General features: G+C 39.0%; 1 protein-coding gene across 9 annotated transcripts in view; it reads left to right on the top strand.

The window, feature by feature from the left end:
• fggy (FGGY carbohydrate kinase domain containing) overlaps positions 1-23,958 on the top strand; it is a 229,471-nt gene that overhangs the window by 120,584 nt on the left and 84,929 nt on the right. For all 9 annotated transcript variants that reach the window (XR_010005402.1, XM_062978262.1, XM_016993203.2 and 6 more), the window contains one exon: positions 2,913-3,016. Coding sequence is in view for 8 of the 9 variants with exons in the window: in XM_062978262.1 (XP_062834332.1) it covers positions 2,913-3,016 (104 nt within the window). In the remaining variant the exon portion in view is untranslated. The remainder of the gene's footprint in view (positions 1-2,912; positions 3,017-23,958) is intronic.

The raw sequence follows: 23,958 nt of genomic DNA, 5'->3' as shown, positions 1-23,958 counted from the left end.
GGTGGAAGGTGTCTTTTTTAAAAAAATACTCTGTTATGCCCTGGATAGTATATGCGATTATGCACACATGTAAATATTTCAATATAAATACAAACAGATACGCATGTGTGCATATGAGATTCAGCAAATAATGGAGTGACTTAAAAAAACTTCTGCTGGATTTCTCCCTTCCCCCAATTGTTTATACAGCTCTATTTAATATTGTAAAGTTTTTCAAACTAATATAAGATGGGAAGGTTAATAAAACGCCTCATTCCTGGCATCCTCAAACAAACATGGCCTCAGTAAAGGACAGTATTTTGTACTATTATACATTTATGCTGAGTTTATATGATTGCAGACTCAGGGATACAGAGAAACCACAGTAGGTGAAGCTGGTGCAAATAAGGTCACAATTTTAAATGCCAGATATGAACTTAGGTTTTGGACAGTAAGCCCTGAGGGATGAAAATATTTGCCTACAGTAGACTCGAGAGATTTGATACTCTCCTCATAATAGACACATTAAATATTTTAATGTGCATTTCATTTATAATCCTGCACGATTCCAGTTTCAAACTTAGCCTGTTTTGGCAATGGTCCAGAGAAAGACTTGTGTTTGTATATGTTATAGAGACGGAACGTGCTGTTCCAGGCCTATGGATACTAAAAATCTTCTTGGTTGTTTTCCTTTCCACGTGTTAATCTTGACATTGTTTTTCAGTATTATATGGTAAAATATACCAAAGGGTTTTATAAATTATTGACACTAATTTATTAATTAACAGTAAAACACATTTGCCGGAATAAAATAGCTGTTCTTAAAAAAATTTCCAAAACTGCTGCTCCAGTTTCACACTAGAAGGTAGCTATTCGTCTAAAAACCTGCTCTATACTGTATATATTCATGTATAGGTCTAGACATTTTAGTAAAAATATTAATCCAAAAACCCTAGGTCAAGTTATCTACAGGACATTGTAAGTATGTTACCTTAACTCTAATAAAAAAGAAACCTTCTCTAAGTAGAGAGGTAAAAGGTGAGAATTTAGTTTAGTGGTTCTCAATCTGAAGGTCCCCATAGGTTTTGGCCTTCAACTCCCAGAAATCCTGACAGCTGGTAAATTGGCTGGGATTTCTGGGAGTTGTAGGCCAAAATACCTGGGGACCCACAGGTTGAGAATCACTGGTTTAGTTCATTGGGGGAGAATCTAAAAGAAGTACTGACCCCTCTGCTGCCCCCACCAGGGCACTGCCTCTGTTAAAATGTTGAGATCAAAACAATTCAACCACATTTCAAGTTCTAAATCTTTTCATCTGAAATCAGTTACTGGAAAAAAGATCAAATTTGATCTTGAACTGAAGAGGGGACAAACAGTTGAATCAATAGTAAATCAAATATGGCTCAAACAGTACTTGATTTGGTGTTCTTAAGAAAAAATGCCTTAGAAATTAACATGGCTGTCCTTATTGCTCAGTTTCAGAAGTCATTGTCCTGAAATAAATTGATCTGTAAACACTTCAACTGTTATCAAATTGAACTGAGTTATAACCACATATGACTTATTGGATATATATTGGATTACTTTAGTTGTAGCGGACACAAAATCCAAACATTTCAGTAGCACATGCAGAACAATTTGCATCTGGATTCATTGGGAATTATTCCAGAGATGGATTATATAGGATTGCAACCTGCATTAAGTTTAACTGAAGTTGTTATTCGGTGGGGCTTAACACAGTAATTTCTAAGTGAAACTCCATGCAGAAACGATGAGTGTACTTCGTTGCTATACAGTGTTCCCTCACTTATCGCTGGGGTTAGGTTCCAGGACCACACGCAATAAGTGAAAATCCGCAAAGTAGAGACACTATTTTTATTTTAATATTTATACATTATTTTAGTAGTTATACACTATTTTAAGTCTCTATCAACCAATTATGTGCTGATAAACCGCCTCCTTCTCCTGTTGCCACTTGGGCTCCTTTTCTCTCCCTTCAGCTTCTCCTTCCTCCCTTCCTTAGGCTGTAAATTGTAAATTTTTATGATTTATAATAGTCATAAAGTTTATTGAAAAACCGCGAAAAGTGAACCACGAAGTAGTGAGGGAACACTGTACCTCCATTGATAGTGGTAGCAAGGAAAGAAAGGCCACAGTCACTCCAGCCATGATGGAAGTAAACTGTTCGGGGGAAAATGCAGCTTGGAACTGGCAGATTTTGTCTGCATTCTCTTGACACTGCTTCATAATCTTGGAAAAACTACAATGTATAGTGAAATAGCTGGAGACTAGGAAGCAGTTGGAATGATGACATTTACGCACACCTATTTTCTACCATTCCCCTCCCCCCCTCCCCCCATGTATAGCTTGGAGAAAAATGGGCTGAGATGGTGTAGTTTTACTGGATCAGATCAAAGGCCCATCTCAGTTCACTTCCTATATTGGCTTACCAGCTGCCAGTGGAAACTGGAAGGAGCCAGTGGATGGATCAGCAGTCCATAGAAATCCTTCATTTTCGCAGCTTAAGCTGTATATGCATATGTCTGCTGAAGCAACCAACGAATGATCTTCCAGATGTTGGAATGCAACTCCACCACCATTTGCTCAGTCTGGTGGCTAGGTCTTCTGGAACTTGTAGTCTAACAAAATATGGAGGACCTCAAGTTGGCTATACCTGCTTTATTGTTATTTCCGAGGATTGCTGCTATCATAGTCATGCCTGCCCTTTTACTGGCCATGAAATCTGATTAGTTTTGTTTGTTCTCATCTCTGTGTCCATCAGATTAATTAGTGGGTTGTGTGGGAATGTATTTGAGAAGAGCAGAAATTGACCTCTGCAGTAACATAATCTGGCAATTTTCTCAATACTACAATGGAAGACAATGTGGTTTTGCCTTAAAATTGGGTCTCTTTGTTTTATACCCTTATATCAGGCATGATTGGAGCTAATGTGAATGGATATAACTTACCATGCAAAAACCAGCCAATTACATCCCGAATTGCCGTGATATGTGGGACATCTTCATGCCACATGGGGGTGAGTTGCAAGCAGCACCTTCATGCAAATCACATTAATTTTGTGGGTTTTTTAAAGCTAGCCTTTTAGACCTTTTTTAATTTCCTTGTCTGTAACTCTTGTGTCTTTTCTATTATGTGGTAACGCTTATCATTACCTTCAGAAATGCATTATATCATAGATGCATTTGCTATAAAGAAGCATTTTCATAGTAGAAATCAATACTAGAGGGAAAGGCACAAAATGTAAAAAGGGAGCCAGAAATTCCACTGCAGACATTTTGACTGGGCCTTGTGAGATTGGAGCCTGCGACTTTGGCTTTGAGTGACCTCTGATGAACATGTCACTCGTGTATAACAAAGTACTTGGGGGTCTTTTAAAGAGCCCCTTAGACCTTCATTTCTCCCACCTTCTTGCTCAATCAATATAAATCCATCTTGCTCTGAAAGCTCTAATGATCTATAGAATTACGAGATGCATTGTGACTCCAAAAGAGCCAGGATAAGCAGTTTTGCTTCGATAATTTTTCTCACTGAAGTAGAGGAAAAGCATTTTCCTGGGATTGCAATTAAAATTTAGTGTCTCTCTTTTTAAAATTAATACCTCTTTAAAAATGTATAAGCCTGAAAGCATTCCATTTTCATGACTACCTTTTTTAGTCTTTTTTTTTTATTTCAGACCTGTGAACTTGCTTATGTAGGCTGAAATGTTACAATGGAGTTATGAGAATTAGTAGTTAACTAAAATAAAGAACTTTTGTGGTAGGTGGGTCTGTTTTGGCTTTTCACAAATGACAATATATTTTTTTGCATATGTTGTTTGAATACAAAATGATGTCTATATTAAATTACAGTCTTTTATGTTGTGGATCTCAGATGTTGAAAAGAGACACCTGTCAAATGTTTCTGACAATATATGTTTAGGTTTTGCACCGTAAATGTGTGTGTGTGTGTGTGTGTGTGTGTGTATAGACCAATATAACTGATGAATAACACAGTGATGTAGTCCTGTGCTTTTTGCAAAAGCAATGCAGCTGCTTAGTTTTTATTTATTCATCAAAGCATTTTAAGTCACCTATGTAGAAGCATAATTTAATGGGAAGTTGAACCCAGATATGTCCATTTGTGTTGATCTCAGTTATTTTCAGTGGGAATAAGCAACTTTTCTTAGACTTAGTTAGAAATGAGCCCAACTAAATATCGATTGCTTGTATCCAATAAAATGGACTTGTTTGGATAGGTAAAGCTATAGGATTCCCCCTGACATTAAGTCTACTCGTGTCCGCCTCTGGGGGTTGGTGCTCATCTCCATTTTTAAGCCGAAGAGCTGGCGTTGTCTGCAGACACCTCCAAGGTCATGTGACCGGCATGACTGCATGGAGCGCTGTTACCTTCCTGGTGGAGAGGTACCTATTGATCTACTCACATTAGCATGTTTTAAAACTGCTAGGTTGGCAGAAGCTGGGCTAACAGCGGGAGTTTACCCCACTCCCCAGCTTTGAACTGCCAACCTTTTCGTCAGCAAGTTCAGTAGCTCAGCTGTTTAACCCACTGCACCATCTGGGCCTTTGGTTGTTTGTATATATTTTCTATATCCAACTTTTTTCTCAACAGCCCATTTCCAGAACTTCTCAGAAGTATGGTAAGATGGGGCAGAGAGGAGACCTCATTTGACTGGCAACATAATCATGGTTAGGAAAGTTTGCCCTTGCTCTTTGTTTTCAGATATAATCTCCAGATGTGAAAAAACAATGGCTTAAGTACAGTTAAAACTTGTTTCTATATATATATATTATTTTCATGGCTAACTACAAATGCTTGAAGTGAAAAGATACCAATCCTCCAGTTTTGCAAAGCAAGCAAGGGGAGCATGTTTTTTTAGGCTTATAATAAGCTATATAGAGAAATGCTATATAGCAAATGTTGGTTTTAGACAAGATACTTTCAGCACCCTGAAGTCAGCTCCCTGCCCCAAAAGAATCCAAGTGTTATATAATTCTTGTATAAATTAAAAGATAAAGTGAAGACAAGCAAAGAGATTTGCATACTCTATCAAGTGCTATGCCAATGTACCTTCCTGTGATGATGTAGAATAAGAATAATAAGATGATGACAATAGTGATGATCACTGCTAGTAAATTTTGGCTCACTTCAGATACAGAAGAGTAAGGTTCCTGGCACAAATAATGGTAATGACATAAATGTTCCAATTGGCTAGAAACCGACTTTGAGGTTTACGCATTCTATAACCTAATAGAGAACTGAGATTGCGATGCAAGTATGCATACCTGGGAATAAACCCACTAACACTTCCAAGTGAAAATACATATAGGATTGCATTGTAAATCTACCCCATTTTCAAAATATAACTGCTTATTTTTTCTTACCATTTTTGTTGTCAAAGGCAATGTAATTTCCTCATCAGCCAACAACTAGCAAATCCAAAGCTTATGGAATGAATATATGAAAACTATTTGGTTGAAGCATGCTTTTATCTGTACCTGTTTATACTGTGCCGATGACATAGGGCAATTGTGTGTGCCTTTTTAATGAGATGTATATGCAGCTGCAGTTGGTTGAAATTAACTGTACCTTTTTTTAATTAGGGCTGTAAAATGTAAGTTTATTATCCTCTATGTTTTTGTTTGAAATTTTCTCTCTTTTTTCCCCTACATGTATTTCTCCTTTTCTTTGTACCAAGGGACCCCGAGGGCAATACAGATGAATCATCAGGTTTAATTTAATGCAGTGGGAGAGAGACCTGTGTGGTCAGGCTGGCATAAAAGTGTGCCTTTGATCTGCTTCAGGTGCACTGAGCCCCGGTGAGCCAGCAACAATAATATCTTTGTGAGATGATCAGAGTAGAGAGTGAAACAGAGTTGAGGTGGTGGGAGGGGGGAATGGCCTGTATGGAAACTCAAGGCTTTCCTTTGTTGTGGTTCTGGCACACGAAAAAGTCAACTGTCAGGAGAAATTCAGTGAACATAAAGCAGGGTGAAAGTGCAATGGTTGAGTAGTGGGTTTCTTTCAATGGCTCTTAACAAGAAAGCATTCAAAATAATTTGCCTGGATACTTTATTTTCTTGCAAGTGAGGGTGAGAGGTGGAATGGAGACAGAGAAAAGGGGTTCCTTGATCAGTTTAGACATTTTGTTAGTCCGATCAGTAGGCCTTCAGCAATGTTAATGTGCTTGAAAAATTGTAGAAGACGCTCTGTTACTCTTCTGCTCTGTGTGTGTGTGTGTTTGTTTAAAAAAAACCCCACTATGTTTACTCGAGTCTAAGGCTCACCTTTTTTTGGCTCAATTACATAGCTAAAATTGAGCTGTGCATTAAATTCTATGGCACATTAGAATCACCCTCCTAAATCCATCTACACCAGTGGTCCTCAACCTGGGATCCCCAGATGTTTTTGGCCTACAACTCCCAGAAATCCCAGCCAGTTTACCAGTTGTTAGGATTTCTAGGAGTCAAAGGCGAAAAGCATCTGGGTATCCCAGGTTGAGAACCACTGATCTACACAGTTGAGCAATAGATCCCAGTTGGGGACGGAGGAGGGAGAAGCTGTGGTGGTCATGAAAAGGCTGGTGCGAAGGCCAGGCAGAGGGGCATGACTTCCCACTGACCTTTTTGCCGCCTCCACCACTACCTCACATTACATTCAATAGCAAATCTGGTATAGTAGTTCTTGGAAGAATTATTAGAAAAAAATAATCGATCATGACTTGGACATTTCAAGTGATTCCAAAGTCATATTTCAAGTGGTTCCGGAGTCAGTTGGGGCTTGTGTGGGTTTTGTTCTGGAATCAAAGATCCATTCACACTGAAGAATTGTAATGTTATTGTTCCATTTTGACTGCTGTGGTTTTATAATTTTAAATCCAGGGCTTGGTAGTTTGCTGTTGTGTGCCTTCATATCATTTCTGATCTATGGTAACCCTAAGGTGAACCGATCTCAGGGTTTTCATGGGCTGTGAGTGTGCAACTTACACAAGGTCACTTTGACCCATTCTAAACTTCTGTATAACCCAGATAATGAAAGCAGATAATCTGGATTTTATATGGCAGTGTAGAAAGCGCCTCAGTGAGTTTCTACTTCCAAGCAGGGAATCAAACCCAACTTCCAATCACTACGCCACACTGGCTCTCTGGAAATTAGAAATAAATCACCAGGAATAGATGGCCTACCAATGAAACTGCTTATAGCTATAGAGATAGAATCTACTTTAGTTCTAACTAAAATATGTCATGAATTATGGAAAACAAGCCCCAATTTTTCATTAAGTACAAAAAAAGATTTGCAGAGTTTCCTTTAGATACTCTTTATATCTTTTTCAGAGACTCCTCACTTATGTTACTTAGATTTACCTTAAAAATGGGACATTTATTATAATAACTTTAATTTGACATATACATTTTACTGCATTATCATACTAATTATATTACCAGAAGGGAAGGAAATCCCATCCATACTTATATTTTATTCCCTATACCATCCTATTTTGATAGAGAAAATCCCATTTTATCCATCAGCTTACTAAATAGGAGTGACTGAGATTCCAAAGCAATACAGTCATGCTGGAAGAATATAGGAAACAAAAAAAATATCAAAAATGTAAATTAAAAAAGAGCCATTTTCCCTCCATCACCAGAACTCCACTATAGAAATCATGATGTCAAGAGTTCCACTTTACTGGTGGATCCTTCATTTCCTATAAGAGGTACAGTTCTTTCATACCATTATTAAAAAGTATCATGGTGGCACCCCTCCACTTCCTACATAGATCTGAAACAGCAGAAGCTGCAATACTTGGAAGAAGACAGATGCCAATTGATTTTCCCATTTAAATCCAGTGATTTAAAAAAAAACTTAAACAGCTTTAATCTAGTCCCAGCGATTTTCAAACCTTTTCAGCCCTTTTTGAAGCAAACATTTCTCATGGAGCTACAATAAGTGTATATATATTACATTATATCAGTGGTTCTCAACCTGTGGGTCCCCTGATGTTTTGGCCTTCAACTCCCTGAAATCCTAACAGCTGGTAAACTGGCTGGGATTTCTGGGAGTTGTAGGCCAAAAACATCTGGGGATCCATAGGTTGAGACCACTGCATTATATAATCTATATATATAAATGAGTAATGGTGTCCTCCCCTCCCACTAAACAACAAAAGTACAAGCCCCAGAACCTAGAAATTTGGCAGCACAATCCACCATCCTTGCCCCTAGGTTCTGACAATAAAAATAAAATAAAAATAAAATCCTAATTAGAGGGAGAGGAATAATTGTTCTTATCCAATTGCTGCCAGTTAGAAGGCTAAGCTCTGCCCACTTGGTCTCCTAGCAACAAACTCAGCCCAGGGGACAGGCAGAGTTAGGCCTCACTTTGGCTTCTTCCACACTGCCTATAAAATACAGATTATCTGATTTGAAGTGGATTATATGGTAGTGTAGACTCAAGGCCCTTCCACACAGCTATATAACCCATTTATAATCTTATATTATCTGCTTTGAACTGGATTATCTTGAGTCCACACTGCCATATAATCCACTTCAGTGTGCATTTTATTCAGCTGTGTAGAAGGGGCCTCATATAATCCAGTTCTAAGCAGATAATATAAGATTATAAATATACAGTAGAGTCCCACTTATCCAACATAAACACCTCGGCAGAACGTTGGATAACTGAATATGTTGGATAATAAGAAGGGATTCAGGAAAAGCCTATTAAACATCACATTCCCTCACAACCCTATCTGCTGCCAAACTGCCATACATGTCTATGCCAGGCATCCTCACAGATTATGAGATCTGTTTGAAAACGGACAAGTGGGATGTTTATTTCTATCTCAGCAATGATATCCAGGATGGGACAACTCTGATCGGTCTGAGGCAACAGTGAGTGTTCCCCTTGGCCACCTTGATTACCATTGAATGCCCTTGCACCTTCAAGGCCTGCCTACTTCCTGCTTCGGAGAGGAATCCTTTGTTGGGAGATGTTAGCTGGCCCTCAGTATATCATGTCTGGAATTCCCTGATTGGTCAGTGCTGCTCTTTAGTTAACTGTCCTGAGTTCACAGATTTTTTAAATACTGGGAGCCACATTTTGTTCATTCCAGGCAGGCAGGAACCATCCAGGCTTTGAAGCTACAAGGCTGTTCAGTGCCAATTCCAACATTCACACTTGCCTAAAGCAGACAACAGTTCTTTCTTCCACCCTGGTCATTACACAGATATATAAACCCCACTTTCTTTTGTTACAACACATTTCACAACCTCTGAGGATGCCTGCCATACACGCAGGCGAAACATCACGAGAGAATACATTTCGAACATGACCAGGCAGACCACAGAACTCAGAGCAACCCAATACAAAAATCAACAAAAATAATAAAATAAATACAAAAAAACAAAAACCCAAAATAAAATAATACAATTTAAAAAACATAAATAAAAATAATATAATCAAATAATAAAATTATAATACATACAAATAATAAAATAAAATAATAAAAACACAAATAATAATAAAGGAATAAAAAATAAAATAAATACAAATAATACAATAAAAACAATAAAAAAGTTGGGCCCCTGGAGGTGGCGCAGTGTGTTAAAATGCTGAGCTGCTGAACTTGCAGACCGAAAGGTCCCAGGTTCAAATCCTGGGAGCGGAATGAGCGCCTACTGTTAGCCCCAGCTACTGCCAACCTAGCAGTTTGAAAACATGCAAATGTGAGTAGATCAATAGGTACCGCTCTGGCGGGAAGGTAACGGCGCTCCATGCAGTCATGCCGGCCACATGACCTTGGAGGTGTCTACGGACAACGTCGGCTCTTCAGCTTACAAATGGAGATGATCACCAACCCCCAGAGTCGGTCACGACTGGACTTAACGTCAGGGGAAAACCTTTACCCTAAAAGTTGGTTATATCTATCTAAACTGGAAAACATTTTAATATAGTAATAATAATAAATACATTTTATTTGTTAGCCACCTCATGGCTTGTGACAGGTTATTACCCATAAAGCCCTACCTGGTTCAGGTCCAGTCTATTTGGGCAACTGTTATCTCCCCCTATGAATCTGTCTGGGCCCCACCTCCATCACAAGCGCAGTTGGTAGGGATGAAGGAAAGGGCCTTCTTGGTAGTAGCCCCCCCCCCCCCCCGGCCCTGGTATGCCCTCCCCAAAGAGATTAGGCTGGCTCCCACATTAATGACCTTTAGGAAGGAATTTCAAAACATGGCTTTTGGAAATGGCTAACTATAATTCAGTGACAGAGGTTTTAAATAGGAGTAATATTAATTAGATCTTATTGCTTTTATTGATTCTACCAACAAGAATTTTTTACTGCACTGCATGTTTAAGTATTACATATTACATAGTCCTATATTTATGACTAGCTGTGCCCGGCCACGCGTTGCTGTGGCGAAGTATGGTGGTATGGGAAATAAACTATTGAGGAATTGGTGGTAGTTAAGGTAAAGGGTAAAGGTTTTCCCCTGACATTAAGTCCATTATAAATGGGTTATATAGCTGTGTGGAAGGGCCTCGAGTCTACACTGCCATATAATCTAGTTCAAATCAGATAATCTGTATTTTATAGGCAGTGTGGAAGAGGCCTAAGTGAGGCCTAACTCTGCCTGTCCCCTGGGCTGAGTGGGTTGCTAGGAGACCAAGTGGGCAGAGCTTAGCCTTCTAACTGGCAGCAATTGGATAAAAACAACTATTCCTGTCCCTCTAATTAGCAGTTAATTTTTATTTTATTTTTGTTGTATGAACGTAGCGGCATGGATGAGGGGTTGTGCTGCCAGGTTTAGTGTTTCTGGGATGTGTAGTTTTGTTGTTTTGTCCTAGGCTGAAATTTCATTACCCTTTTATATATATAGATTGTTGTTTTTGAGTTGTAGCTAACATGTTTATTGTTTTTGCTTTGCTTTATGTATTATGGTTTGTTCTTTTAATTTGTTCTTTTGATTTAATTTTTCATGAATTGTTTTATGTGACTATTATTATTTATTCTGTTTTTCCTTATTGTAAGCTGCCCTGAGTCCCCTTGAGGAGAGGGGGTGGGATGTAAAGAAAGCATAATTATTGTTATTGTTGTTATTATGATTATTATTAATGTTTTAAATTCTGACAGCTTGTTTGGCTGTCAGATCTCTTCCAGCTGGTTATTCCATAGTCTAGGGGCAGCCAATGAAAAGGTCCTCTGGGTGATGTTTACCTGGTGAGCTCTGGCTGGTTGGAGTAAGCATCTCCCAGAGGACCTCAGTGTTTTAAGGGGCAGGTTGTACTGGAGAAGGCAATCCTGTAGTTAATATGGACCCAAATCATGTAAGTAGTGACCAACATTTTGTACTTTGCCCAGAAACTAATTGGCAACTAGTGGATTGATTTTAGTATAGGTATAATATGCTCACTCCTAGATGTACCCGCAACTGGTAGATCTGGCTGCCATATTTTGAACTAATACAAGTTTTTGAACTTGTACAATGCACCACAGAAGTTCAGCCTTGAAGTTACGATGAGAACCTTAAGATCGTCTGGGGAGGCCCTGCTCTCAATCCCACCTGCCTTACAAGTGCGACAGGTGGGGACGAGGGACAGGGCCTCTTCATCAGTGGCTCCTTGGCAGTGGAACACCCTCCCCAATGACATTCGGCAGGCTCCATGCCTTTTGGGCTTTAGAAAGAAATTAAAAACTTGGTAATGTGCGTAAGCGTTTAACGAATAAGCTTTTATGGCTTGACGTGATCTGGAACAAGGATTATGCGCAAGGTCTTTGGATGAATGGATTTAGGCACTTTACATATTTTAAGCTTTGTATATTTTTTAATTGTTTAATTGCCTAGCTGTTTTTAATTGCTCTATGTTTTATTTATTGTATTGTTGTTTATTGGCATTGAGTCTTTGTAAGCCGCCTTGAGTCCCCTTGGGTGAGAAAGGCGGGATAGAAATGATGTAAATAAATAAATAAATAATAGTGTGTGCACTACCATCTTTAAGTCTTCCAATTGTAGGAAGGGGCACAACCAAACCTGACAATAAGCACTCCTGATTGTTGCATCTTTTAGAGATACAAAACCAGTAGCATTCCCGAGCTGCAAACAGTCTTTCAGAGGAAGCATAACCCCATCCAAATATATTTGGGTTTCATCAGCATACTGGTAGCATCTGGCCCCATGCCTCTGGATATCTCCCAGCAGTTTAATGAAAATGTAAAAAAAAGAATTGGGAAAAGAATGGCACCTTATGGAATGCCATATTTTAAAAAACCCTTTTTGAGGAGCAAACATCACCACCTGGAACCTGTCTGAGAGGTATGGCCGGAACCATTGCACCATAATGTCTCCAATTGCCAAACCCCAGGTGGTCCAGAAGGATATCATGTTTGATGATCTAAATTTGAAAGGCAACACATTTCCCAGGTCTGTGTTAATAGAAAGATCATATCCTAAGGTGACCATAGCAGTTTCAACTCCATGTCCTTCTCTGAAGCCAGTTTGAAATGTGTGAAGGAAGGGTGAGTCATCCAAGATTACCTATCGTTGGAGAGCAACTGCCCTCTTGATCACCCAAAAGGGAAGATTAGACACTAATTTGTAATTATGAAGGTTTAGGGGATCCGAGGAGGGCTCTTTCAGCAGTGGTCTAACTATAGCCTTCCAGGATCCTTTCCTGGGTGTCCCATGCCTGCTAACCATGCTATATCAAGAGGTAAATTGGGGGAGGGGAGGCAAGAAAAGAATATGAAAAAGATTTTCCTCCTTTTGGACATTTGACAAATCCCTTTTCCCCCTCTCAAGCATCTGAATAGTCTTTCCACCGTACTTGTTGATATATTTCTAATTGTTTCCATTGTTCGTATTTTTATGTCCTCTATTTAGTACTTTTTTATACCGGTAATCTCAAAAGTGAAAAAAGAGAAATAAATAACAGAAACTTTCATTCTTTTAAATTTATTATTTCTGTCTCTGAATCCTTCTGTCTTCATTTTTACTTTCTTCTGCAAGTAGCCTCAGAATGCCAATATGCTTACCCACACTTCTGCAATTTCTGGAACTAAAATCCAGCTTAGGGTACCTTTCATAAACATCACAACCATAGCCTGGTTTTCAAGGTTTGCAGCCCCCTAGTGCAGCAGCAAGTGTGTTATTTTACTTAATTGTCTCTGCTGCTAGGAAATAATTGTATTGAACCACTTATAATTTATGAATTAATTGATTCCCTGCTAGAAGTTCTGCAATAATAATGTTCATCCTTAATGCAAATATTGTTCACGTTTCCATTTATGTGTGTTAAGTGCCTCCTCCATTCCATCCCTTCCCAATAGCTCTGTGTGGTGTCAGGATACACTGTTGCCAAAGACAGAAGATGCCATATTAGTGTGTTTATTAGAATATAATAATATAATAATATAATATAACAACAACAACTTGTTCAAAAACAACCATGGGTATTTAATAGTAGTTTAGTTTCAAGAAGACTTTAAAAATTGTTTGCTGTAGATTTTGAAAAAGCAGATAAACGTGTAATTCTAATATTTTAGGAGTTTCTGACAGATTAGAGCCAAAATTAACTGTCTGAAATAAAGAAACTGGCAATTTCATATTCAGTAGCATCTAGCTTCCTTTATTACCCCAGATTTCAGATTTAGGGTTTTAAAAAAGGGATATTAAAAACACTCACAAATATTCTTCCTCGGCAAGAAAGGGTGTTATTGACATAATATTTAAAGAACGGCCACGTTGCAAGATTTTCAGTTTCAGGACTCTCCTCCACCTCAACATTTTGTACAGAAAAATAAATTGTACACATTTATTTTTCCTACAGATTTTCCAAATGCAAAGCGTTATCAAAAAAAGTCCTCAAACTCTTTCACAGCAGGAAGAAAACGAGTTATTTCTTTTTGTTTTTAGATGTAAAAACAAAGCAAGCAAAGGCTTTAATAGGTTATCTTTTATGTGTTTTATATGTTTTCAAATTAAAATGTAATTAGGCAAGCAGTTGATTAATTGCTGAGAGGAACTGAAAACTCATTTTTCAGTAAGAAATTACTTTAGAACCAGCTATATTTGTGGCACAGTGTGTTAAAGTGCTGAGCTACTGAACTTGCGGACCGAAAGGTGCCAGGTTCAAATCCTGGGAGCGGAATGTTAACCCCAGCCCACTGTTAGCCCCAGCTCCTGCCAACTTAGCAGTTCGAAAACATGCAAATGTGAGTAGATCAATAGGTACCGCTTTGGCGGGAAGGTAACGGCGCTCCATGCAGTCATGCCAGCCACATGACCTTGGAGGTGTCTATGGACAAAGTCGGCTCTTTGGCTTAGAAATGGAGATGAGCACCAACCCCCAGAGTCGGTCACGACTGGACTTAACATCAGGGGAAAACGTCATGTTGCAATAAAAGCTTGGTGCCTGTAATTGTTGGAATTGGGGCTGCTGACACATGACAAATATTTCAGATAACACACACATTGCGTGACAAGGAGATTCCCCATGGTAAAACCATGGAGTATAAAGCCTTCAAGGTCCTGTTGAGTCAGTCCTTTAATTTGTTCAAAGTTCCTGCCATCTCTCCCCCCTTTCTTCTCCCTTTCTCTAACACGAGCTGATATGTGCTGAAAAGATTACAGCCCAAATAGGGACAATATGAGAGAAGTGGGGACATATTGCCATGTTCAGAATAAACACTTATAAATTAATGTTTCACTATTTTTTAAAAAAAATCAGAGGCGCCCCCTACCCTAACTCCAAAAAAAAAAAAAAAAAACAGCCTAGTGCCCTGTACACTGGAAATGGTGACAAGAGAAAAAAAACAAAATGGGGTGGGGGGATAACAGAATGTTCTGTTTGGAAGAAATATTTAGCTGTTACCCTGAATAAATACTTTTTAAAGGAAGGAAGGTAGATGTCAGATCGTATTTGTGAGCAACTAAAAGTGGATCCAAGCTATACTAGATTCCAATATGTCCGGAATGCCCATTGGACACCAACATGTTATTCCCTGTCCCCATCTTGACTCCTACTTAATTGACACAGATGCCTCTGTGTTATTTTTCTGTACATGGAAAGAATTGGAATCAGTTCCAAAGCAGCTAACTCTACAGATTCTGATATTACCTTCATCTAATAACTAGCTTTATATGATGACAACAGCAACAACAGAGAACCAGAGTGTTGTGAACTTGAACAAACTCTCAGGACTGAATAAAGACACTCAGCAGTTATTCTGTGTCATAGACAATTTTTTCAGAACCAGCTATGATTAAAATCCACAAAAATGGGTAAATACGAATGTTTTGCAGCCAATATGTAGTATCAAAGCAGAACATCATCATAGTAAGTCTCGTTTTGTGTATATAGATAACATAACTTTCCCTCTAGTCAGAATGTCCAGATGGAGAGAAGGAGGCAGATAACCTGGAATCTACAACTCCTGATGACTGTGGTTTTCAGAGTCCAAGAACATGGGGGTTGAATCAGAAGAGGCCCTACTCATCACCAGGAGGTTGCAGAAAGTGAAGATCCATTACAATCATTCATTGAGCAAAAAAGAGCTCAAGAGAGATTACATCAATCCCAGGATAAACACTTAGAAGTTGTGAAGTAGGTGATGCCAATCTAATGAGGTGTTTGGTGTCTTGAGACAGCTGGCTATAAATCTGTCAGCTACTCCATGGCAGCTTGGTCGCTTTAAGGTTTTTTCTGGTCGCTGGAAGTAGTCTTCATTATTCATGTTTTTTTTTCCTAATCTTGAAGTGGCTACAGTTAAGCACTCTGTTTTATTCATTGCTAGATTTACTTAGTTTATCTGGATTACTGATTTTTTTCTAATGATTCCTGGACACTTCTTGTTTAGCTATTATCTAAGAAGCTTACTTAAGACTGACCTGGACTGAATTAACTACTCAAACAGCACTTGCACTTCAACTACCTGGTTCCTTAGTTGCTTGCTGACTAGAGCGGACAGTAGAACTTCAAAATTATTTTTGTGCAAAATTATTTCTAACAGAAAATAAAAGTATTTAATGCAACAGAGGTAAAGGAAGAGGGCAGGTAGACACTCCTTGAAAAGCTTACATTTTAGATGCACAGACATGTGCTCCTGCTAATGTTCTTATGTGAAAGGTTTGTGTAAAGAAAGTGACCAAATCAATTAGTTGCCCTCGCATAACAGAAAACAGGAAAATATTCTGCCTAAGAAACCAGCTGTATTTATTCTCCAGGGGTCTCCTGCAACTAAACCCAATGACAGACACAACTGGAGAAGGCTCATTGAAACCAAGGTGACATGTTAATTTCAATAGTGAATTTCATTTATTTCAGTCTAACTAACATCATATTCAGCCCATACTCCCAAACAATTATAAGGCTTAGCGGCTACTATCCTGTTAGTACAAATAGAGTAGATCCACTGAAACAACTGCTTAATAGTATATCAACACATGAGTAAGTTAACTGAACAGGTTTACTCTAGCTTGCGATTCTTGTTGTTCCAGCATATAGTGATCGCTAGCAAATTGGAGCATGCAGTCTGAAACATTCATCCTCTTAAGTGTTGTCACAAACATATTGAAGTATAAAAGGTAAAGGTTTCCCCTGATGTTAAGTCCAGTCATGTCTGACTCTGGGGGTTGGTGCTCATCACCATTTCTAAGCCGAAGAGCTGCCGTTGTCCGTAGACACCTCCAAGGCCATGGGGCCGGCATGACTGCATGGAGCGCCGTTACCTTCCCGCCGGAGCGGTACCTATTCATCTACTCACATTTGCATGTTTTCGAACTGCTAGGTTGGCAGAAGCCGGAGCTAATAGCGGGCGCTCAAGCCGCTCCCGGAATTTGAACCTGGGACCTTTCGGTCTGCAACTTCAGCAGCTCGGCGCTTTAACGCACTTCGCCACCGGGTCTCCTTTAAAGTATACTGCAATGTATATCAAAAATTAAAGTTTTCATTTAAAAATAATTCTAAAACCAAGTCATGAATTCAATTTAGACCTTAATAAAAACAATATATGAGCTGGCAACTTTTGCAGCAACTAGGCCATGAAAGATTCATATGGAATCATAGTCTGAACATAGTTTCACCTTCACTCTTGTGTTGTTATTTTTAAAAATGAACCCTTCATTTATTGGAACCTCTAGGGCTCAGTACATGTCAACTCCTTTAGCCTTTGTAGATTAGGCTGCAAAGCTAAATGCTTAACAGAAATAGTTCAAACATGTTCCTATAGTCCAGTTGGCCATTGTGGTGCCTGAAAGCCAACTATATGTGGAAAAATTAGGTGGTGGCAATATTAGCTTTAATCTTTTAAGTGGGGAAATATTCTTCGCTTAAAAACATCTTTATTGGCTGAATAGGCATAAGTGTGCCAAGAACACTATGAATGGTACTTTCAGGTGGATGAGTCCCAGCATTCCAATGCAAAGATGTACAACTGTTATAGAAGACGAACAACTGAGACCCCATGGGGAGAAAGGTGGGATATAAATATAGTAATAATTCCATCACTTTGATCTTTTGTTAAAGGCAAAAAGAGACAAAAAGTAGTTTGAAATATAGCAGAATTCTAAGTTGAAGAAGACAACATAAAATCTTCTTAATGACAAAGTTATTGCATAATAAAAAGCTTTTCTGGAGGTGCTCTATAAGGTGGAATGATATCATTAAGAAAGTAGCTTTGTGCCTATCTTCTACTGAATTTTAGGTTTCATTCATTGTTACCCCTTTGTCTGTGTAGGCAAAAAAGTTTCAAGAGCAAAGTGGCTTTATTTTCTCCTGTGAACACAAAAAAGTATAAAAATCAGCACTTATACTGTGTACATACAATGCGAGCTGCACCCATGTTACCATTCACCGTTCATATCTCTGCAAGTGAAAAGAGTAAATTTGTGGTCTTTTCACATTAAGCAATTATAGAAAATTGGTTCCACTTTAACTGACCTGGGATCATCCTATGGAGTACTAAGGTCTTAGCATAAGAAGCTCTTAGCTTTTGCAGGGAAGCTGAAATGGTTGTTTGAACTCCCAATACCTCTGCAATCCTATTGTCCATCTGCATGATGTATGTTCTTATTCAGTTGTGTCCTTTTTTGTTTTTTTGTCTTTTTCTGAATCTCATCTTGCTTCCGCTTTACCAAGTGAATTCAACAGCTTGTCAGTAGTTTGAATTACAAGCAGACATTTCAGACATTTCTTTTCACATCTGAAAGTGTATTGTGAATGCTGGTGAACATGCCTTTTAAGATAAGAGGCTGCAAAGATGCAGGAAGAAGAGGACTTGGCTTGTTTCAGCTCTCATTGTTCTTTTCAGGCCTTCTGCTTGTGTTTTGTTGTACCTTTGTTTTCATTTTCCTGCAACACCCTGCTCATCCACTGCCACCCCACTTCAGTGATCTGGAGAGGGACAAATTGCTTTGGGAACTGCTGGGTTACGGCCAGTTGGCTGAGAGGTCCTTTGCCCAGGGCATTCAGCTCCATTCCCTTGGAGATGGCACGTTTCATTTCCCTAATCCAAAACTGGAAACCATCAGGGGTTGTAGAGTAAAAGGTTGGCAATCCAGGAATGCAGCATTTTGGACATTCCTGCAGTAAGGACTTTGCTTAATGTTGCTCTACAGAAAGTCTGAGTATGGCACACTCAAATCCAGCAACATGGAGTGCTGTGTTTCCCTGTCTGTGTTGTTTTTTTCGGAAACACAGCCAAGGACTCCTTTCCACTACTGATTTGAGGAGTGTGGTGCTTTAACTATGTGGCATGTTCTTCCCTCAAATTGCAGTCAACACAGACTGAAACCACTTGCTGCTCTGGCTCCTATTGAGATTACGGAGATCAGCCTGCAGGAACACTTTGAGCCAGCATGCCTCTGCGGTCTCCGCCCCAGGATGTTCTGCAAAGAACACGTACTGTGCAAGCTCTGGGCCTGGAAACGTGCTCCAGACTCTATTTGTGTAAACAAAGCTGGCAGCGTGAGTGGACAATTGCAGAGCAAAAACAGCTCTGTCTTCCATAGGCCAAATGCTGAAAGAAGCAGATGAGCCAAGTTAGAATATCCACATTTGCCTGGAGTTGCTCTTTAAACAAGCACTCAAGCAAATAGAATGAGGACATCCCTTTGAACTAAACTGGGAAACTTTCAGGATATTTATAACTGCAGATTCACCCAAGCGATCCTGCAGTTTTCACATCCTGTTGATGTTTTCAAGAGGACAGTTTAATGATTCAAGAGAATAAAATCTCATAACAGATAAATTAAGTTTGTGCAGGTTATTCAAACCAACCATTAGCCATTCCAAGTGGAAAATACAATTTAATTCATAAACAAAGTGCAGTGCAATCAAAAACTTCATGATTGAATATTTGCTTATTTCTACTTATGTCAGTGTGAACTTGGTAAACACACTTAAAATGGTTTTTGCAATACAGAAGGGAGATATGTGAATGTGGACAGTCCTATCACCCAATGGACAAAGTTAACAACAGGGTCACCCCAAAACTGGATAGCCTTTGTAGCAACCCCCTAAGTTGAAATGCTGCTGCTTAATGCCAGGTCAGTAAATGGAAAAACAGCTGCCATTCAGGACCTGATCCGGGATGAGCATGGCAACCTGGCAAGTATTATAGAGACCTGGCTGGATGATACTGAGGGAGTCTCACTCAGCTCTAACCACCAGGATTCTTTGTGCAGCAGCAGGTGGGGCCTGGGGGGCAGGGAGGTGGAGTTGCAGTGGTTTATCAGGACCTACACAGAGAACTGGACAGAGGGAGTGTGTCACCTAATTCTCCTGGACCTTTCAGCAGCGTTTGATACAATCCTTCTGAGTCACCTTTCTGGGATGGAACTTGGAGGCACTGTTCTTATGTGGCTCTGTTCCTTCCTGGATTGATGATTTCAGAAGGTGGTACTGGGAGACTCCTGTTCGACTCCTTGGCCACTGGCCTCTGGGGCCCCTCAGGGCTCTGTGCTGTCCCCCATGCTGTTCAACATAAACATGAAATCACTGGAAAGGGTCATTCAGTGTGTTGGAGTGCATTGCCATCTATACGCAGATAACACACAACTCTATTACTCCTTTCCAGTTGGTTTTGACCTACTGCTCTAGTCCAGAGTATCTGAAGGACCATATCTCTTTCTATCCTGGTAGACATGTATGATCAACTGGGATGGGCCTTCTCTCTCAAGCACATTTGGTGGGAACATGGGAGAAGGTCTTTTTGGTGGCTGCTCCCAGACTGTGGAGGGAGGAAGACATGAAACTCAAGAGCTATTCATGGAATTACAATATGAATTAAATGAAGAACCCATGTAAAAATTAAAATTAAAATGCTTATTGTAGTACAGAAGCTTACAACAAGGCATGCAAATTGTAGGAAGAACGGTACTCCTGATTTCTTCCAAACAGTTTGCATGCAATTGGAAGACGTATGTTTTTCAATGACATTGTAAGAATAGGAATGTTGTATCATGGAAATTCTTATGCCTGCATTGCTCATATACCTACACTATCCCGGAAATGATTATAGTCATTAATCACACACCATGGGGTGTAAAGGACAGACAGAAATTAAAGGCAGATGCATGCCTTCTATGTACATAACCCCCAACTTGACAGACTTATCTAGTAATACTGACCTGTACATACTGAACACATTCCACAACTTTTTTTTGTAATTCACAGATACGGTTATTCCAAAAGGTTTTTTGAAAACTTCACATGGAAAATATACACTAAATAAACTGCTTTTTAGATTCATTTTGTTTTCACTCTCTTTTTTGTTATTGTTAATTGTTGTCAAGTTGACTTTGACTCTCAGTACCAGAAAACTCCTTAATAAGTTCACTTTAGAGTTGCCATAAGTCAGAAACTTCCTGAAGGCACACAACAACAAACTTAAAATATAGATATTCAAGTTCTGGTATTTAGAACTGGAACTTGACAAAAATGCTAAAATGGTCAAGCAAAAGCTTCAGATTCTGTGGCTGAACATGAGTTTTGGCTCAAGATTTAGTTGTGAAAGCATTCTTAATTTAGCAAGAAGTTATTCAGCCATTGCTTTCCTCCAACATTTACTCTTATTCCTACTCTTCCATGTACAATTAGTATAAATCTTGTACATGTACAAGATGTGTACAAGTCTAGAACTCAGCAGGAAGTCAAATGCCAGTGAAGAAATCTGACCCAACTACTTGCAAAACATCTGAGCAAAATTATCTCTTTTTGGTTAAGAAGGTCTCACACCCAATCTCTCTCTAGACCGATCTGTACAGATTCCAGATGGAAATTATGGAACAGTCCACCCAAAAGGTGGACCTTACCTGAAAGGGAAGATGCTCCTGCTCATTTTGGAGCAACCCATGAAACTTGACACAAGGCACTTCCATCCAAGATCTCCTGTGCATAGTTCTCACTAGTTGTAAACCTAAGGGGATGAGACAGAGGGGACCATATGCAGAAATGTGTCACTTCCTTGCAGTTCCTCCTACGCATCAGCATCTTGCAAGCACAAGTTGTCCAGGTAGACAACAGAGCTACTAAATATTATTATATAACATTTCATATCTGGCTATCCCAAATTAAAGACATAAGCAAAGAAATTTGGCATAGAAGCTGCCGTTTCCACTCTGTGAAGCTGATATGAGATTATGACATTCTGTAGTAAATCACATAATTAGGTCCTCTGGAGTTGTTTCCTATGAAGAGTATCCCATTTTTAAACAAGTGCCTTACTAGACATATCTATGAAAATCCTACTAATATGAATATAGAGTTCCTGCACCATATAGAGTTTCCAGTATGTGCAGCAGTGTCTGTTATAAATGGTGCATTACTTTAGAAGGGTACAAAAAGGCATTTCAGTGCACAACATGAGACTGCCTGTAGAAGTGTACCCAGACAACCTTTTGTCAATTTATCAAAGCGCTCTCCTTCCATTTCATGGCAGGCGACACAGTAAATACTGGAAGGGCAAAGGTTATTCTGTCCTCAGGCAGTTTTATTAAAACAAATTATTTTAAAAAATAGAACCTTGGGCTTTAAAGTACTGGACAAACATCTTATTTATTAGAAACCACAGAGCTTTGAAAACAATTAAGAAATCCTTCACATTAAGATACTGGCATTTTAGCAAAATGTCAGGCAAAATTTCTCATGATATTGTTTTTGATAAGATGCTGGTAAGATTAGGGTTGGATGATAGTATTGCTAAGTGAACCCACAGCTGGTGGAATAACCGTGCCCAATAAGTTTCATTAATGGATTACTGTGAGTTTTCCGAGCTGTATGGCCATGTTCCAGAACCATTCTCTCCTGATGTTTCGCCCACATCTATGGCAGGCATCCTCAGAGATTGTGAGGTATATTGGAAATTAGGCTAGTGAGGTTTATATATCTGTGGAAGGTCCAGGGTGGGAGAAAGAATTCTTGTCTGCTGGAAGAAAGTGTGAATGTTGCAATTAATCACCTTGATTAGCATTTAATTGCTTTGCAGCTTCAAGGCCTGGCTGTGAATCCTTTGTTGGGAGGTGCTAGCTGGCCCTGATAGTTTCATGTCTGGAATTCCTGTTTTCAGAGTGTTGTACTTTATTTACTGTCCTGATTTTAGAGTTTTTTTTAATACTGGTAGCCAGATTTTGTTCATTTTCATGGTTTCCTCTTTTCTGTTGAAATTGTCCACATGCTTGTGGATTTCAATGGCTTCTCTGTGTTAAACTTGGGAGGTGGCATCTTAGGTAGAGCACCATAGGGCTTTGTCCTTACACTATGTTTCAACTTTTAGTAAATATTTGGACAAAAAAGTAAATGAGATGGTTAGAACATCATCAGATGAGACAAAGCTGGGAAGGGCAGCTAGTAAATTTCACATTTACTTTTGGTTTTGACCCAGAGTTCTGCACTTAACAAAGTAATTGAATATAATTAGGTTTTCTTTTGTAGTAAATAAGATTAGAAGTCTCAATTTCCATATAAAGACATAAAGATTTAGACTTAAAGATTGGAAACTTTTGGTGGGGTATCATGACATCCTTGGAAAATGTCTCCTTGCATCCATTGGTGATGCTGCTCAAAGAAAGAATATCTAAACTATGGTTTGAATATTTCTAAGAACCTTCCTTTATGACAAATCTTCAAAGTTTCCAGTTTGATAACATGCATTCATTTTAGTCAATATCTGTTTTTAATGGGTGTGATAAGACATGATGTCATTAATATTTTCCACCAAGTCAAGCTTTGATCTATGGCAACCTTATGAATGAAAATTCTCCAAGAGCAGGTAATCACTTCTACTGCTCAAATCTGTTGATGATCAATGTTCTTGTAGATATCTCATTAATATGATCACCTAAGTGCTGAAGCTGACTTTATGACAAATAAGAACAATATGATTAAAGACAGAAATTGATAAATATATATTACCAAACTAGGGTGAACTAAGAGGCCATTCTAGAATTTTAGTACTTGATGGTGTGTGTGTGTGTTGGGGGGGGGGGGGGGGTAGGGGTTAACCCCCCCCCCTCAAATTTTCAGGTTTTAAAAAACACCTGGTTTACTCATGAATTTTAACTGATTAACCAAATCCCTATGAGTGTCCACTGAAGTTTATCTGCCATAAGTGTCCACTGAAGTTTATTGATGGAGCCTGATTTCTAAATTGTTTTGTGTTATGGAACTACTCTTCATGATTCACTAAAAAAAAAAATTCAACCCCCCCCCCCCCCCAAATTTTTTTCTGGCTATGGTCCTGGTTATGATTCAAACCTAAAGAAGAATCTTGAAAACTTTCTGGTATTTTTCTGAACGAGTAATTGGTCAGTTTTATTTTAGCTATTTTGTGGGACCATGATACCTGTATTTGTACATCCTTCCGTATGTACCTCCTCCTTGGATTTATACTAATTAGGAATCAGATGAAACAGATCACAGCTGTGCATTTGGTTTTGTGGAAGTGAGACATGAATGGAATTT

The sequence above is a fragment of the Anolis carolinensis genome, chromosome 4 (genome assembly GCF_035594765.1).
Source record: "Anolis carolinensis isolate JA03-04 chromosome 4, rAnoCar3.1.pri, whole genome shotgun sequence".
Taxonomy (NCBI): Eukaryota; Metazoa; Chordata; class Lepidosauria; order Squamata; family Dactyloidae; genus Anolis; species Anolis carolinensis.
The sequence above is the reverse complement of the archived record's forward strand: the minus strand, read 5'-3'. Positions and strand labels throughout refer to the sequence as shown.